This window comes from Sorex araneus, chromosome 7 (assembly GCF_027595985.1).
Source record: "Sorex araneus isolate mSorAra2 chromosome 7, mSorAra2.pri, whole genome shotgun sequence".
Classification (NCBI taxonomy): Eukaryota; Metazoa; Chordata; class Mammalia; order Eulipotyphla; family Soricidae; genus Sorex; species Sorex araneus.
In genome coordinates, this window is record NC_073308.1 from 2,868,233 (window position 1) to 2,886,195 (window position 17,963).

Sequence of the window (17,963 nt, forward strand, 5' to 3'; positions counted from 1 at the left end):
GAGAATGTGGCCGCAAGGAGCCATGTTTGTGGCCCTGCCCCACCTTGGGCCCATCCTGGTCTGGCTGCTCACGGGCCGCCGCGGAATGTCTGCCTGGTGTGACAACCCGAGGAAGCTGCCCTGGTGCCCACACCAAAAAGTCTTGTTACTTGTGTGGACAACTATCTACTCCGTCATGGGGTGAGCATCCCTTTTTAAGTTACGACCAAGGTACCCACAGGGAGGGGGGGAACCAGTCTCCTGTACCTGGGCTACTGAGACACAGCTCTCCAGAGGGTGGCCCCTTGGCCCAGTGCTGACCCTCTCATCCCTCTCCTTTGAGCCTCTCTGTGTCTCCCCACTTTGTCCCCATCTCACTGTGCCTGACTCCTCCCTCACTTTCACACCATCCTTCAAGTGATTCCTGGACAGTGGCTGTCATCCACCCTTCCCATTTTAGGAAATTTCCTGTCACCTTCAAAATATAATGTTATATATGGTACTGCTGCTACATATATATATATGGCTGCTAAAATCTCAGGGCTGAGTGTAATAGAGATGTTACTGGTGCCCACTTGAGTAAATCGACAAACAATGGGATGAAGTGATACAGTGATACTGTACTTCTGGATCATGGCACTACTACCTATGTACAAAGATCTCTATTATAGTGCTCCCTTAGCAGTCTACAAAGTAGTTCTTGGTTTTTATATCATGGAGGCCTACGGAAGCTGAAAACGACAGGCCCAGACCTAAGCTCCCATTTTAACCCACAGGGGTGCCCCCTTGGTGACCACCGGTATTCCTCTGAGGTATTCTCACCATCTCCCCACAGCTATGCTTCCTACCTGGTGTGGAAGGACCTTGGAGGGGGCTTTGGCCGGCCCCTGGCCCTGCCTCTCGGCCTCTATGCCACTCAGCTTGCTATCAGCTGGACCGCCCTGATTTTCTTATTTGCAGCCCAAAACACTGGTCTGGTAAGACAGAGGGCTTGGAGGAGGGAGGTGAGCCCAAGCCCCTGAAGTACAGGCTGGTCAGGGGACAAGGGAATAGGCAGGCTGCTCTGCACCTGGTGAGAGCCTGGACACCAAGAGTTCAGGGTGCTGCGAGAGGTGGACAGCCACCTGCCTGACCTCCCTTGGTCACCATCTAGGCGCTACTGCACCTGCTGTTGCTCTACGGGCTGGTTCTGAGCACCGCATTCATCTGGCACCCCATCAACAAGCTGGCGGCTCTGCTCCTGCTGCCCTACCTGGCCTGGCTCACTGTGTCAACCTCCATCACCTACCACCTGTGGAAGGACAGCCTTTGTCCCAAGCAGCAGTCTTCGCCTATGGGGCAAAGGGCCCACTGAGGCACCAGGTATGGCACTGAGAATGGGGGAAGGCAGGGGTGCAGGAAACCACCAGCCAAGCAGTCGAAGGTGGGGAAAAGGGGTGAGCAGGGAAGGAGCCAAGGACTGAAGAGCGTCAAGGGAGACCTGATTCAATGGAACCACTTGTCCTGGTCTCCTAGGCCCAGTTTTACTCCAAATTCAGATGAATGGGAAAGAGGAGGGAGTCTTTTAAACTGTTAAATCCTACTCTAGTAAACCTTCAATTCACTCTGTCCATGAACAGAACCCCCCTGAGGGCCTCCTGGAAGGCGAATGTGAGTGCCACGTCCAGGGCTGCCAGGGGAATGAGGAACTCATCTCTATGACTTAGTGTGCACACAAGAATAACGGAGACAGCTCGGGAACTGGAGGCAGTGGGCACCCAGGAGCCCTCCCACACATGTCCCAGATATATGCAACTTAGGTTCTTAATTTTCCGAAGAATAAAATATTTTTGAAAAGCTACCAAAACAAAGCAGAAGTAAAAAAATACACTATATAGACTAGGTATATTTATTACACACCATATGTGCATTATATTTATAAACAACATTGTATATGATTAATCAGTTATATTGTAGGAGATATGCTAAGCTAATTATCATTATTAATCACCAAATCATTATGCAAATACATACTTGTACATTTATATTTGAATACATTATATAAATAAGGATACAAATAAAAATAATTACTAATAACTGGCTATCTCAATTAGATTAATAAATATACGTATCACATTATGCAGTATTTAGGTTGTGCTAAGATTTTATGTGGTAGTCTGATGAATAAAATTAGTTTTCATTTTTGCTTTCATGTAGCCTTAAACTATTAATTTATTATACCAAACATTATTACTATGAGGATAAGGAAAATGTTGAAACTTAGACGTTAAAACACCCAGGGTGCTGACAGTGAATTCAGCAAGAGCTTCTTTTTAAGAAGACTCTTGTTCTTAGAATACTGTTTACGACTCCTTCCATGCACATGGCATTCCAACACCACACCCATCGCCACCCTCCACGTCCCCCCACCATATCCCAGGAACCCAACAACCTCTCAGGTAAGCTCAGCTATGGAGACAAAAGCTCAAGTCTGATAAACTAGGGTTTCCTTAGCTGGCGTCTCTTTGTCACACTTGCCTTCAGGGACTCAGATGATTCTTATATTGTTCCTCTTGAACTCATCCCATAGTTCTCTGGTGTGCTATTCATTTCTTTCCAGGCTTTTTTCCATCTTCTATAGTTTTATAAGATATATTTTTGCATGTCATCTTGGAGCTCACTGATATTTTCTTCAGCGGTTGTTATTCCGTTGCTCAGACCTTCTATTGAGGTTTTTATATCACCTACCTTTCTTTAATTTGTCACTTCTGATTATATTTTCTTCATTTTTACTCTACTTTCTTGTGCCATTGTTTCTTTGAGCTCATTAAACAACCCAAGTATGTCAATAAATTCACTATAAACTCAGAAGAGCTTATTGGTACCAATGGACCTTTCTATGTTATTTTCACTCATTGATGTCTGTTGGCTTCTATGCGGTTTCCCGTTGTGTTTGCTATGTCCCTTGAGGGTGGATCTTTGTACTTAGCTTCACTTGGAGTCTCTTAGTGAATTATATTTATAAGTAATATTGTATATGATTAATATGATTAGGGATTAGGTTGAGTGTGACTCTTCTCCTTCCCTGCTAGATTTCTCCCTGCTGTGGAAGGTATAAGTGTGTGCAGTGATGTGCAAGTTGTTCGTGAGATGTAGAGATAACAGCAAGAGATCTTTGTCCAGACAGTTCCCTCTTCACAAGTTTGTTTTGTTTTGTTAAGTCTCATCACTTTTCTTTACTTCTTTTGTTCTAAAGCCTTGAGGCCAGCAAAAATGTAATTGCCCTGGGGCTGGAGCGATAGCACAGTGGGTAGGGCATTTGTCTTGCATGCGTCTGACCTGGGTTTGATTCCCAGCATCCCATTTGGTCCTCTGAGCACCGCCAGGAGTGGTTCCTGAGTGCAGAGCCAGGAGTAATAACCCCTGAGCATCACCAGGTGTGACCCAAAAAGCAAAATAAATAAAAAAGTACTTGCCCTGCTTGGGACTGCCTCCTCCAGTGCTAACGAGGTGGTCTGGTAGTTAGGGCTTGCAGTTACTGCTCATAGAGTCACAGAGTTGCTGCGGGCTTAGAGAACTGCCCGGCAAGTGTGAGACTATTAAACCCAGAGCAGTCTATATGAGCCAAAGTGAACATTTCCATCCCATATATGTAGATCTCTAGAGAGAAGGCCCCCTGGGACATAAAGCTTTCATTTTACCACCTCCACTTTCCTAAGAGAAGGGGAAAAACTTTTTTGACCAGACTCTTAAGGTACAGACCTAAGCAGAAGTATCTTTAAAACTCTCTGTGGTGGGATAGATGCTAGCTCAACATATTAAGCACACGCTTTGCATGCAGGAGTCTCAGACTCAATACCTGGCAGCACGGGGTCCACTGAGCACTGCTGGGAGTGACCCCCACGCACTGAGCTATGAGTAGCCCACAAACACTACCAAAAATGAAAATAAATTAAAAATAAATCAAGCCCTCAACAGAATTCCCCAGGCTTTCTGTCTGAGAACCATGCCTGAGAGTCATTTTCCTAGGGATTCCCCGAGGTCTATGAACCAATGGACTCCAAACATCTTTAGACCTGGCAGCTTTCAGTATGTCAGCTGTCTGATAACATTTGAGGGCACAGATAGTCTCTCAGCATCTTTTCATTTTTAAAACCTGTGGTTCTACGCATGAATTCTAAGATCGGAAACAACTCTACCCTATTAGCGGCAGGGGTAACCAAAACTTCACAGTGGAGAAACCAGAAGATTCCTTCATTCAAACTTTCGTGAGCTCTTCAAGAGAGAGCCAGTGAGGGGCTGGAGTGATAGCACAGCGGGTATGGCATTTGCTTTGCATGTGGCCGACCCAGGTTCAATTCCCAGCATCCCATATGGTTCCCCGAACACCACCAGCAGTAATTCCTGAGTGCAGAGCCAGGAGTAACCCCTGTACATCGCTTGGTGTGACCCCCACAAAAAAGAGAGAGAGAGCCAGTGAGAGGGGGACCTACTTACCTCTTCACCACAAAGGGCATGTTCCACAACCAAGCAGGTAGCACGCCAACACATCCACTTGTGTTCCTGGATCCAGTGCAGAGAGTATCCATGGGACACGTTGTGAGGCACAGCTGGGGACAGCTAGGGGTGAGCATTGGGCTGAGACATACCCGAAAGGGAGGAGGGGTCAGTGGCCCTTCCCCAAAGCTCCCCTTTTTGGCTTCCCAGCGAAGGTCCCTCAGATAAATGTGACCTCAGCAGAACAGTGTGGGGGACAGTTGAGAAAATGGAACCCAGCCCAAAAAGAACGAAGGACCACAACAGCCTGCTTCCCTCTGTGCACGTGTGTTATGGAAGTCCCCCTGAGGTGTTTGTTTCTTGCCTCATATAGTGTTTAATAAATGAACTGTCAGAGTCTCTTCCTTGGCGATGGTTCCCCAGCACTCAAGTCCAGTTTCAGAGTCTTTCTCAGAGTTCCCATTTCTTATCGTTCTAGAAAATAAGCTCAGTGCCCTTTGTTTGATTTATTACTGATTCTTGCTAGGGGTGCACTACCCAGACCAAACAGACCTTCCTCTGGGAGCCTCATATATGAATCTTTTTCTTCCCAGGTGGAGCATACCCAGTCCCTTCTCCCCATCCCTACATGTTTTCCAGGATGTTTCACCCCATAGGCCTTCTCTTCCAGGTCTCATGCCTTGAAATACCCCATTTGATCAAGCAGGACTCCCTATGCTTCAGCCCCATCCTTCAGTCAATGTCTAAACCACAGAGAAGCAAGATGGCCAAAGGAACATTCCCCCAACACCAGGAAAGCCCCTGCCCTTACTACTTACACTGCTGCCATGCATTTCTTGTCCTAAGAGCTAAAAATCTCCCCTCTGCAGCCAATCACTACGGTTTTCTCTTTCTCTAGTATGTCCTTTGACCCTGCAAAACCCCTCTAAAGAGGAACACCTTTAATCACCTTCATGTGCATGATTCTCATCAGATCATTTTCCTCAAAGATTCCAAGTACCAGACGCATGGCCGGGAGTGGCTGCTGGCATGGAGAACCATGGTGACCAGGACTAAAGTCTCATATCACTGCTTTCCCTGGGCAATATGTTCCGTAGGACCAGTCAAGTAAATGTTATGTCCCGCACCAGAGGCTCTTGGAAGCTCTGACAAGCCCTGAAATTCTTGTTCCCTTGCCAATCCGAGCCTCAGACTCTGGGAGAACCTTGGCCACCTCTCCTCACCGGGTCAAGGTCCTAAACATGCTGTGTTTATGTCAACAGAGTAGTTGCCAGAGTGGGCAGGTTTCTACCGCCTGGGGGGAGCCCTGGGCCAGGAGCCCATGGCCTGTTGTTTGTGTATCTTGTCTCAGTAGTGACCAAGCAGGCTGGGTCTCTGGGGCAACACACTGTTGGGGTCCCACCTGTCCCGGCAGAAATCACTTTGTCCCTCCTCCATCAGCATGCTCTGAGGTGTCTTCTTTCACAGAGTGAGAATTTAAACCTTCCCCTAGTGAGGTTTTACTTTCTAACAGCCCACTCATCCTGCTGAGGGCACCTCTGCATCTGGCCCAGAGACAAGGAATCACCGGGCCTGACCCTGTGCCCTCTTCTTCAGCTACCTCCAAGAACCTCTGATCTTTTCTAAAACGACTGTGGAAAATGGGGCAGGGAAAGACAGGCTCATGTTTATCCTGGGCCTGAATCAGCTCCTTCAAGCCACTGGCCACTACCAGGTCCCAGGGACTGGATGAATCCGCATGACACATACTGGGACACTTCCCTTTCCATCCCAACTTACTGTTGTCTGATTGCTTTACGCCCAAATCCCCTACACATGCACAGACTCACACATGTGGGCGCGCACACACACACACACACACACACAGAGAAATGCACAAGTGCACATGCGCTTGCATCATATGCCCATTGTTTCCAGAGTGCTAGCTCCCTGAAAATATGTCTCACCCTAAGCTCCTTTTTTCCATCTTGTACCTCAAAGTCTGATGTCAGAAGTCCTGGCAGCAGGAGGGACTAAACGAGAAGCAGTGAGGGGCTGACCTCCAGGAGCACCGAGCTCTGCTCACACCAGCACTGGAAGGTTGGGCAAGTCTACATGAGAAGTAGACAGTAATAGAAGATGCTCCGATTTCCTTGTAAAGTGTGAGTTTATTTACACAAACTTCGTAGAGAGCAGGTCTGGACTTGGTCAGGGCAATACGCATAGTAACTCTGAAGCCTCCCATGCAGCCGGGAGGCTGAGAGACCTGGGTTCCAGATCCTGCACCCCCACATACTCCTCATGCTACCTTGAGCCACATTACTATTTCTTAGTTTCCTTCTCTGTGTCAGGGGAGAAAGTTGCACAATAGTGTTGCTCTAGGGTCCAGGGAATGTCAGCCTTAAGAGCACAGCTTAAGAGGTAGACTTCAGGCTCCTGATCCCCCAGATTAACTGCTGCACTCTGGGGCCTGCAGTGGATACTTGGAAAGGAGGGAGAGCCAGGGACCAGGAAGGAATTCAGGCCCCCAGGAGGTGCCATAAATAGCCAGCACCAGCCAGTCGGAGAGCCTCCAGGGATGGCAGGTGGGAGTGGGGGCAGTGCAGGGAAGAAGGAATAGAAACGGGAAAGGAAACTGTCTGTCATCACCGCAGACAGCGCCAAAGCGAAGAGCAGAGATGGAGGTGGTGGGCGCAAGGGGTTGCCGCTTCAGTGAGAATCGGCTTGGGCAACCACGTCTGCACCATCTGCCGAAGTCAGTCAGAGACAGGATCCTTCTGCCCCATGGCTCCACTCTACCCTGGACGTGTTCACCAGCCAGTTCTGCTGCCTCGTTTTCATCCATTTGGCCAAGCTGGGCTGAGAGGAACCACTCAGCTTGTGTTACAGGAACACTGAGATCCAGAGGTGCTGGGAGCAGGCTGAGGGGAGTTCGGCCAAGATCCCACTTTGAAAGGGGATATGAGGGATTCCCCCTCCTGGTTCAGGGTTACACCTACAGCCCAAACACAAAGCAAGCCCAAAGGAAGAAACCTTCCCCACGGGGAAACACGAGTGAAAGAATCCCTTCTGATCTGATTCTCTGGGAGAACTCTTGGGCTAATCCAAGCACATCACTGAAGCTCATGTGAGAGGGACAAACACTGAAAATGCTACAGAGATCTGCTCACCAGAGCTAGTGGGAAACAAGAAGTTAAGCTCAAAAAACCTGAACTCATGTCCCTATATACACTTGGGCCCACTATTTCACCTTTTTTTTATCTGCAGGTCCCTAGTGTGCAATACCAGAAGCCAGTAATACGCAGGCAACACCTATGAGGAAACAGTGAAAGAATATTTGAATTCCTGAACAGTATCAAATGCCATAAAAGTTGGGAGCTCCCCCAACCCACTGTGTATCCCTGTTGGTCCCCAAGCACTTCTGAGCACAGTCGAGTCAGAAGGTTGCCAGGAGTGACTCCCAGATTTCAGCTTCCCAGGGGTACTCAGTGTGTTTGACCTCTATTTAAAAATATTAAATATAGGGCTGGAGTGATAGTATAGTGGGGAGGGCATTTGCTTTGCACGTAGCTAATCTGGGTTCGATCCCCAGCATCCCATATGGCCCCCTGAGTACCACAGAAGTAATTCCTGAGTGCAGAGCCAGGAGTAACCCCTGAGCACTATCAGGTGTGACCCAAAAGAGCCTAAATAAATAAATATAGTTCCCCAAGACCCACAACCCACTGCTGCCACCATGTAAGCTCATCTACTGGCCTTGTTTCAGAGACTGAAATAAATCTCAAAAGAGATCAGCTGGCTGAAAAATTTCTTGGACGCCTGTTCCAGGCTGAGAGGTCTGTGATCTTGGGAGAAGGTGGGCCAGTTTTCACCCTACCAAAACCTCAGAAGCCACAGTTACACCTCAAAGCTGCCCCGAGACCTTAGTGGGAAATAAGATTTCCCACTGCCCAGTTAAATATTCTGGATTTTCTAAAGCCACATCTCCCAAACTACACGATACTGACATCCCAGTAGCAGCACACCAGATTGGATGCGGATGCAGCATCTAAATTAACAAAAACTTTAGCACAGAAAGTTTAACTTGCAACGACAAGCTTAGTCAACTCTCAGACAAGTACTTCATGTGTCCATGGTGAGCTACAATAATTTTCATAAAATCTTTTCCCACGGAAATATTTTTTGATCATTGTTAGCCATTCAGTTTTAATGAGCAGTATAATATAAATTATTGTGGGCCACGACAACAATTTGGGGTAGGTTTGAAGAGTGGCTAGAAGGTGACAGTGGTGGCAGGAAGGTGACAGTGTGGTGGACTTGGGGATGGAGTAATGAGTGCCTGTAACAAATCATCAGGACCAACTTTTAAAACCAAAAAACATTTAAATAAAGTTGGGGGGAGTGGATATACAGTTTTCCGAGTCTGCTGGGAAGAGAGCCAAGAGTATTGCCTGGTGTGGCCTGAACATTGCCTGGTGTGGTCCGCAACCCTCCCCAAAAAATTAAATTAAAATAATGCCTGGGAGCTCCTTGTGAGAGTCATTCATCTGATTTTTTGGTATTCACTTCACTGCCTAGCACATTAGAGTTCTTTTCAACTGTTAGTCAAATAAATGAAAGAAATGCTTTGATGCAAAGGTTGTGTGCTCATGTGATGATACATGATGTTGTGTGTGATATGCATCAGTTATTACTGTCCCCTTGGTGAATGTGGGCATAGACATTATTGCTACTACCCTACACTTTGTCTCCCCTGGAGAAATGTCTGAGAAAAACAATGCCTGCATAAAAGTGGTTCTGGGGGCCGAAGCAATAGTACAGCAGGTAGGGCATTTGCCTTCCACACGTCTGATCCGAGTTTAATCCCCAGCATTCCATACGTTCCCCCGAGCATTGCCACAAGTAATTCCTGAGTGCAGAGCCAGGAGTAACCCCTGAGCATTGCTAGGTGTAACCCCCCCAAAAAAAGAAAAAAAATATTTAAAAGTGGTTCTGGCAGTTAATCTAATGGGTACAGTGACAGGATTTCTTGTTATCTGCACTGGACACTTGGGAGAGTGAAAGGGCAGGAGCCATAAGTATGCCTGAGTAAATGGTATGAACTAGTACTAGATACAAAGCCTCTTCTTCATCCTTCTCAGTATGATCTAGAGGAGAGTGATTTGCTCCTGGAATCCACACCTAGTTGATTTGCAATGGTCTGAGTCCACAAGAAACTACTCAGTTTCTTTCCAATTGGCAGTTTTAATCCCACCTTACCCACCCTCTGCTTTCCTGCTTCTACATTTCCCCAGATGAATCCCCTAGTGTCTCTGTCATCCCCCATTTGGGCTGAAACCCCCTAGAGCTTTTCTCAGGAATCTCAGGCTGCCCATGTGGGGATCCCTTCCACAGTCACCCCTAGTGGAATGAAAAAGTTGATGGGAAACAGGAAAGTGCATGAGGTAAGAGAAGAGGGGAGACACAGAGAGAATATGAGTATATGTGTGAGACAATGGAGGAACAAGAGAGCAGGACAAACCATGCCCACTGCCAGCTTCCTGTCTTTGCCTACTGATAAATAGGGGATACTAATGACCAGATTTTCCATTTCCCCCTACCCCCACCCCACCACCATCTGTCACTCAATTAAAAAAAGATAGAAGGCAAGGGCCTGTGGGCGGGGCAGGAGGGCTCTGGTTATAAAGCCAGGGGCCTAGGGCTGAGAACATTAAGCCTGGCCTGCTCGTCATCACCAGCCGGATTTAGCTGCTGACAGCTGCCTGGGGCCCTGCCGTCGGGCCTGGCTGGACCTGCCATCTCTGTTCTCAGTAACGCCCCAACCATAGCCCTCCATGGCCCAGAAAGAAGAGGCCGCTCAGGCTGCCGCACCAGCCTCCCAGAATGGAGAGGAGTTGGAGAACCTGGAGGATCCTGAGAAGCTGAAGGAGCTGATCGAGTTGCCACCCTTTGAGATCGTCACAGGGTGAGAGGTGGGGGTAACAGATGGGCTTCTTCTTCCTGTAAGAGGAAAGGGCTGGGACAGGCACAGGAAATACTAAAGACGTTAGAATGTGTGTGTGTATGTGTGTGTGTGTGTGTGTGTTTGTGTGTTTGTGTGTGTGTGCGCGCGCACACATGCACACTGGGGTGGTGATGGGGCACAGGTTGGCTACAATCACGCAGGAGTGTACAGAGGGGGCTAGAGGGGACTTGGAGCAAGTCTCTTTGTTTCCTCAGGTTGATGTCTTGGAAGCAAGGGTCCAGAGACTGAAAAAATCCCTCAGCACATGGTTAGGACAATGCTGTGTCTGGAGAGAGGTTGTCCAGCCTCAGGAAATTTACTGAAGGCCCAGATGACCTTGGCATATTTCTGTTTGCTCCCAGCCCGGTACTTCCTCCTGGGTTCTTGGTCAGGCCTCTCCTCCAACTGCATGTCTATGCTCTCTCTCTTCAGAGATTTTCTTAGGACAGTGAAGACATAGCCATCTTTTCCCCACACTGAGAGAGAAGCTTTTGCTTTTTTTTTTTTTTTTTGGCTTTTTGGGTCACACCTGGCGATGCAGAGGGGTTACTCCTGGCTCATGTACTCAGGAATTCTCCTGGCGGTGCTCAGGGGACCATATGGGATGCTGGGAATCAAACCCGGGTCAGCCGCGTGCAAGGCAAATGCCCTCCCCGCTGTGCTATTGCTCCAGCACCTGAGAGAGAAACATTTTTCTTGCATCTTTCCTGAGATTTTCCAGCGACTGTCTACATTTTCTCCAAGATAGAGAAATCCCCCTGCAAGTAACACAGGTCAAACTGGAGTTTCTGAACAGAGATGGTATTCTGACTTTCCCAGCCTCAGCCTAGAACAGCTAGGACCCAGAGCAAGTGTTTGAAACCTGCAAAGGGCCACATGCAGTGTGCCTCTGTCTGATCCCAATTATGCCATTTCCAGGGATAAAACCAAGCAAAATTTAAAAATTAAAAAAAAAAAAAAACGAAGCACACTTTCTTTTTTCTTCTCTGTTCTTTTATTTATTCACTAGGGCGGTATCAGGGATTAAATCTAGGGCCTCACACATGCAGGACAAGTGCTCTACCACTGATCCATATAGCTGGTTACCTCTCTATTCCCTGGTAAATGCCCCAGCAAAAAAAAAAAAGAAGAAGAAGAAGAAGAAGAAGAAGAAGACATAGGCTACATTTCCTCCCCACGCCCTGAGACTCCATTCATCTTCAACAATGCCTGCAGGCAGCACAAGGGTCACACCAGGAGCAATTTGGGGAATAAGGAGTCAGGCAGGCCTCAATACTAGGGGGTGTTTGATGGAGCCATGGACAGCAATTTGAAATTGTTGTTTGAAACTTGGCAAGTGATTTTCCAATCCTGACCTCAGAGTTTTCAGTGGCAAGATGAGGGCATGACCTTAGTTGATAAAGATTCCTTCCAGCTCATATATTATCTTGAAGAATCTATGGGGAAATGCATCCTAGTTCCTGAGGCAAGAGTTCAGAAAAGAACCTCTGAACTTGCCCAACAAACTAAGGTCACCCTCATCCTAGAATTTAAAAAGAAGCAGGGCATAAGATTCATAATAACATGGGAAGCGCCCCGGCCGACAGGCTGGGGAGGTGAGGTTCCTGCAGTTCTGTAGGATGAAAGGAGAGCCTTTCTCTAACACTTCAGCCACGGGGCTCCTGCTGTCCCAGTCTCCTACAGAGGCATGTATGTACACTCCACTCTCTGTGTGCTGTGATCTATGCAGCCCAGGGGCAGGGGACATTCCGAACAAAATAAGACTGTATTTATTGAACTGAGTTTGCCTTAGGATCCAGAGCTGAATCATCACCTTCTACTTTCACAAGCATGGGTTCATTGAACCCTCAGCTCCATACTCAGAGAGATTTATCATGTCCACAAATGGGGAAACTGAGAGTCAGGGTCATATTAGAACTGCCAAAGATCACAGAACCAATGAGTTGCAGCTCTTTGGATTCCAGCCAAGGGTCATCCTTCCACTGATCTCATGCATTCTTGGGCCCCAGATTTCCCAAGCTGAGCTCCTCCTGGCTCCATCTATTAGATAGTGAGACTCAGAAATAGAGACACAGTGGGTCACTCTAAGAGCTCTGACTTTCCTGGCCACAAATAACAGCTGTGACAATCTGTCTCCTAGACACCTCTTAATAAACAGAGGGCTTAAAATAGCCCAGAGGTGCGACAGTGTCCATACAGGGACAGGGCAGGGGAAGAGCTTCCTCCTTTCCAATGCACTGGAGTCAAAGGAGTTTATAAAACAGTTCTCTCCTGGCTTGCACTACCACCAAAAGATGGAATAATCTATACTACTCCTTAAATTTGGCCTGCGAGCTTGTAGAATTGCTTTTTAGAGACAAAGAAATAAAGAGGGATTTCATGGTAGGAATAAGGAAAGAGATCCCCTGCTTTTCATAATTCTGGATTCAATGGGGCATGAGGACAGAAAGCGAACCTAACATTCACAAAAAAAAAAAAAAAAAAAAAAAAGCAGGGTGGAAAATGTTGAAAATGATTTAATACCGCAGCTCACATACCTTTAAACTCTGTATTCAGGGACTTTACAATGCTTTTTTTGAAATCATCACATGGGGAATGTTTATAGAAATCAAGTAAGTTTTAGAAAATAGGGCTTTTCTGTGGTCAGAGAGGTAGCTTTGTAGCTGAGTGAAGTCCTGAGTTTAACTGTTGGTTCCACAAAAATTAAAAGGAGAAATCATGGCATTTTTTTTTTTTTTAGAAAATTGGATGTTAAGCCAGTACACTACCAAAAGAGAAAATCACTGGAAAGGAGAGAAAGAACATAAAAGGGACCAACTTTGGTACTGCTTTGGGATTAAACTCTGAGGGGATATATTTGAGGCCCAGAGAAGTAATTATCCAGGTTTGGCTTTTTGTTTGTTGTTTTCTAAAATCTGATGGGTTTGATTATTCTACCCCTTTCCAGATAAGGAAACTAAGCCTAAGAAGGATGAGTGATTGACCTAAAGTGAGGAACTGGAGTACGATGTGAGCATCAGATGCACAGACTCCAAGTTGTTACCTTACATATATAAAATCCATTAAGGAAGTCCTTTCAGAGTCTTTTTTTTTCTTTGTCTATTTTTTAGCTTTTTCCGGCCACACACGGCAATGCTCAGGGGTTACTCCTGGCTCTGCACTCAGGAATTACTCCTGGCGGTGCTCAGGGGACCATATGGGATGCTGGGAATTGAACCCAGGTCAGCCTTGTGCAAGGCAAACGCCCAACCCACAGTGCTATCGCTCCAGCCTCTCAGAGTCTTAATAGGATACGCAAACACTTGCAAATGAATTGGTAACCGAGTGAATGAACATAGACGATGCTCTCTGCCCCACAGTAGGACTGGGAACTATTTGCAGGAAGGGTTTCTTGAGGAGAGAAATTCAAACTTTATTAAATGGTGTGCGGACGTGGCTTAGTGGTAGAGTGCATGTCTGGCATGCATGAGCAAAAAAAAAAAAAAAAATCTATGAAGACCCCATTATGCTAGTCTGAGAGGGCTCCTGTTAGAGGGAAGCCGTGGACCCTGGAGATGGCTGTCTCCCATGCAGAACTCCTCACTGCAGGACTGTCCCTGGCATCCAGTTATGTAGCATCTGTGCTTGCATAAAGCTGGCCCTGCTGTCAAAGGGGTTGGCACAGACAGGGATTCTCCTTTCAGTGCATTCTTTAGTTACTAGGAGTATTTTCCTTGTCAGATGAGGAAGAGAGAGAGGAGAGGTAGTGTTCAAAGAAGAATGGACAAGGAATGAGGTGCCTTTGACACAGACGGCAGAAGTCCCTCCTGGCCTCCCTTTGGATGGGGAGAATAGGGGATGTTTTATTGCATTAAAAAAAAAAAGAGATTCCAGCTACCTTGGCCTCCACTGGAGGTTGGTGAAAGGAAAAAACCTTCACCATGGAAAGATGGCACCTCCAAGGGCAAAGGGGCAGGTTCCACTTGGGTTCATCTGGCACAGAAGCTGGTCTAGAAGCTAACCTTGCCCCAGGTCAGGAAGTCAGGCTGCAGGACTCCACTTCTCTCTCCTCTCAACCATTCTCACTCCACAGCACTCACTTTGAAAGTGATCTGAAAAAGGAACATGGTAATTTCGCTACTTTGAAGCACATCCCTGAAAGATGGAGCAAAAGCATCACCAATTAGCTGTGAGTGGATTTTCCAGTCCCTGATTATGTTGAAGCAAGTGTTTCATCTCAGATTAACGTCTTTCCCTCCAAATTGCTTCTTTCTACTGAGTAGCTTTATTCCTAGGAAATGCCAATGATTCCCAATGCAAACGTGAGAAAAACATGTAACTGGCACTTATTTGACTTCTTATTTGACATGTGTCTGCCTCCATCAAGCAGACCATTTTCCATGTTTTTTTAGATAGTGGGGTTCTTACTTCCCTGCTTAAAGGATAGTCATGACAAGTAAGTTGAGTCAAGCAGATGAAGTATGCATGCCTGAAAAGGATGAGGAAGTAAGGTTTAAAGAGATGTTCTCTGAGTCTGAAGGGAGATGCCAGAAAAATGCTGCTGATTTATATGAGTCCTGATGATGAAATTTACCATTAGCGTCGCTCTTCTGATTATCCCCACACATCCCACTTCAGCCACGGGATATCTGTTGAGACAAAGTAAAAGAGCCAATGTAGTCATCAACCACATGCTACTAGAAAGGAGAAAAAGGCATTGTGGTTATCTGAGAAATGTGCCCTTTCCACAGTGGGCATAGCTCTGTAGACGTATCTGAGATTCTGTAATATCACACAAGGTGGCTGTGTTTGGCTCCCTGGGAAAATTCAGACTTCTACCACCTCTGTGCCTCTGATTTCCTGCAGATTTTCCTCCAGAGCCTGGTCATTTTAGTCAGTAGGAAACCCAGAGAACCTCATTTGACCTCATAGTGTTTTTTGTTTTCCCCTTTTGGGTCCCACCCGGCGATGCTGGGGTTACTCCTGGCTTTGCACTCAGGAACTACTCCTGGTGGTGCTCGGAGGACCATATGCTGGGAATCGAATCAGGGTCAGCCGCGTGCAAGGCAAACACCTTCCCCACTGTATTATCACTCTGGCCCCTCATAGTGCTTTCTAGAAGACCAAGAAACCCTCTGACTGCCAAGCCCAACTGTGGGTCTGGTAGTCCAGACCTTCCCCAACTTCCCATTCCCCTTCCACAGGCGCCTCATTTCTATATCCTTGCTGAGGGGCAGAACCGACAGTGGGGCTGCTGGTGAGAGGTTCTGGAAATTGTTATTCACAGAGTTGAACTTCCTTCCTCTTTCCCCGGATCTTCTCTTCTTGTTAGGAGGAGGAACAAAAGTCAAAGCTTATGTGCAATCTTTTAATGGAAAACCAATTATCAAATGCTTCCTTAGTAAGGCTGTCTTTCTTGGGGGGAAACTCCAACAACAATAGTGAGTTTTGTTTTGCAATATGGAACGTAATCAAGGTAAAGAGAAAATGAAGTGAAATTCATCAGTTATACAGTGGGGGGTGGGGGGCGGGGGGGTATACTGGGGATTCTGGTGGTGGAATATGGGCACTGGTGAAGGGATGGTGTTTGAATATTGTATAACTGAGACATAAACCTGAAAACTGTGTATCTTTCCACATGGTGATATAATAAAAATTAAAAAAAAAAAAAAGCTTATGTGCAGTTCAGAGAAGCAGCAAGCCCAGCCCATTCAGCTGACTGAGCCCAAGCTAAGCTGAGATCATACTCTCAATCGGGCTGTCATGAACAACGCTGAAGTTACATTCAGGGGACTTCAGACAGAAACCCAAGGGAGCATATAGAGGTAGCTTGACACTCCTAAGTCAGCTTTGAATAACCGTTTCACCTGAGAGTCCACCACACAGGGGACTCTGTATTAGATTTGGGGGGTGGAGTGGGGTGGGGTGGTGGGGGAGAGAAGGGTTCTGGGGGAAAAAACACACCTTGAAGAGCCAAAGAGGGTTTTGATTAAAGAAAAAGACTAAAGCTAAAGTGGGTAAGCTCTGTGCTTTGCAGGGGGGAAAGTCTCTCTCAGAAGTAAAAATACTATTTAGCAATCTGATCTGCAGAGTTCAGAAGGGTCTGGTGGGTAAATTTAATTAGGGAGGAGTATTTCAGCAGGAATTGAAAGAAGAGGACAATTGCCAGGCCTTCCATCCCAGTCTCCTGAAGTATTAGTAAGAAATAGGTCTAACCATGATGAGATATGACAATATTCACAGATTTTATTTTACTTTTTTTTTTATAATTCCATTAAGCATTTTGTTGTAACAAGCAATATAAAATAAAGAATTTTGTGCCGGCTAAGGGGGCAGGCTTGTGGAGGGGAGGGAAAGTAGGGATAGTGGTCACACTGGTGGTGGGATTTGGGATAGTTGTTAGTAAATAATGAAAGAAAGAGAAAGAAAGAAAGAAAGGAAGGAAGGAAGGAAGGAAGGAAGGAAGAAAGAAAGAAAGAAAGAAAGAAAGAAAGAAAGAAAGAAAGAAAGAAAGAAAGAAAGAAAGAAAGAAAGAAAGAAAGAGAGAGAAAGAGAAAGAAAAAGAGAGAAAGAGAGAAAGAGAGAAAGAGAAAGGAAGAGAGAAAGGAAGAGAGAAAGAAAGAGAGAAAGAGAGAAGAAGAAAGAAAGAAAGAAAGAAAGAAAGAAAGAAAGAAAGAAAGAAAGAAAGAAAGAAAGAAAGAAAGAAAGAAAGAAAGAAAGAAAGAAGGAAGGAAGGAAGAGGCAGAGGAAAGGAAGGAAGGAAGGAAGGAAGGAAGGAAGGAAGGAAGGAAGGAAGGAAGGAAGGAAGGAAGGAAGGAAGGAAGGAAGGAAGGAAGGAAGGAAGGGAGGGAGGGAGGGAGGGAGGGAGGAAGGAAGGAAGGAAGGAAGGAAGGAAGGAAGGAAGGAAGGAAGGAAGGAAGGAAGGAAGGAAGGAAGGAAGGAAGGGAGGAAGGGAAGGAGGGAGGGAGGGGAAGAAAAGGAAGAAGGAAGGAAGGAAGGAAGGAAGGAAGGAAGGAAGGAAGGAAGGAAGGAAGGAAGGAAGGAAGGAAGGAAGGAAGGAAGGAAGGAAGGGAGGGAGGGAGGGAGGGAGGGAGGGAGGGAGGGAGGGAGGGAGGGAGGAGAACAGAGTTCAGAGAGTTCATCTTGATTTCTAGCACAAAGAGATTACATTTGAGTTTTTCCCCCCCTTCCCTGCCCTTTGTTGTTCCTGCTCTGTCACACACATGCCTGGTAGTGCTGTTAGGAGAGACAGAGAGAGAGAGGGGGTGGGGGAGAGAGAGAGAAGGAGAGAGGGAGAGAAAGAGGGAGAGAGATTACAGGTCAGGGCTGCACTGCATTGAGAAATGTTACAAACCCCTCCAACAGGGAAGGGTTTAAGTACCCTAAAACCACATTGTTCTTTCTCCATAACTCACCTGTAAACTGGTTAGTGCCACCTGTGGGTGCCCCTATGCCATTCCTGGCCAACCACTAGATTCCTTCTTTTTACTGATTGGCTGGCACTATCTGCAAACATTGTAAATTTTGTTCTGTTCCCTTTCCCAAG

The 17,963-nt window shown here is 46.6% G+C and overlaps 2 protein-coding genes across 2 annotated transcripts in view; both read left to right on the plus strand.

The window, feature by feature from the left end:
- Window positions 1-17,963, plus strand: part of TSPO2 (translocator protein 2) — a 23,076-nt gene continuing 5,113 nt past the window's right edge. The window contains exons 1-3 of the mRNA XM_004621350.2: window positions 1-180; window positions 815-956; window positions 1,133-1,341. Coding sequence (XP_004621407.2) covers window positions 5-180; window positions 815-956; window positions 1,133-1,333 — 519 coding nt within the window. The 5' untranslated portion in view covers window positions 1-4 and the 3' untranslated portion in view covers window positions 1,334-1,341. The remainder of the gene's footprint in view (window positions 181-814; window positions 957-1,132; window positions 1,342-17,963) is intronic.
- APOBEC2 (apolipoprotein B mRNA editing enzyme catalytic subunit 2) overlaps window positions 10,179-17,963 on the plus strand; it is a 17,266-nt gene continuing 9,481 nt past the window's right edge. The window contains exon 1 of the mRNA XM_004621346.2: window positions 10,179-10,399. Coding sequence (XP_004621403.1) covers window positions 10,269-10,399 — 131 coding nt within the window. The 5' untranslated portion in view covers window positions 10,179-10,268. The remainder of the gene's footprint in view (window positions 10,400-17,963) is intronic.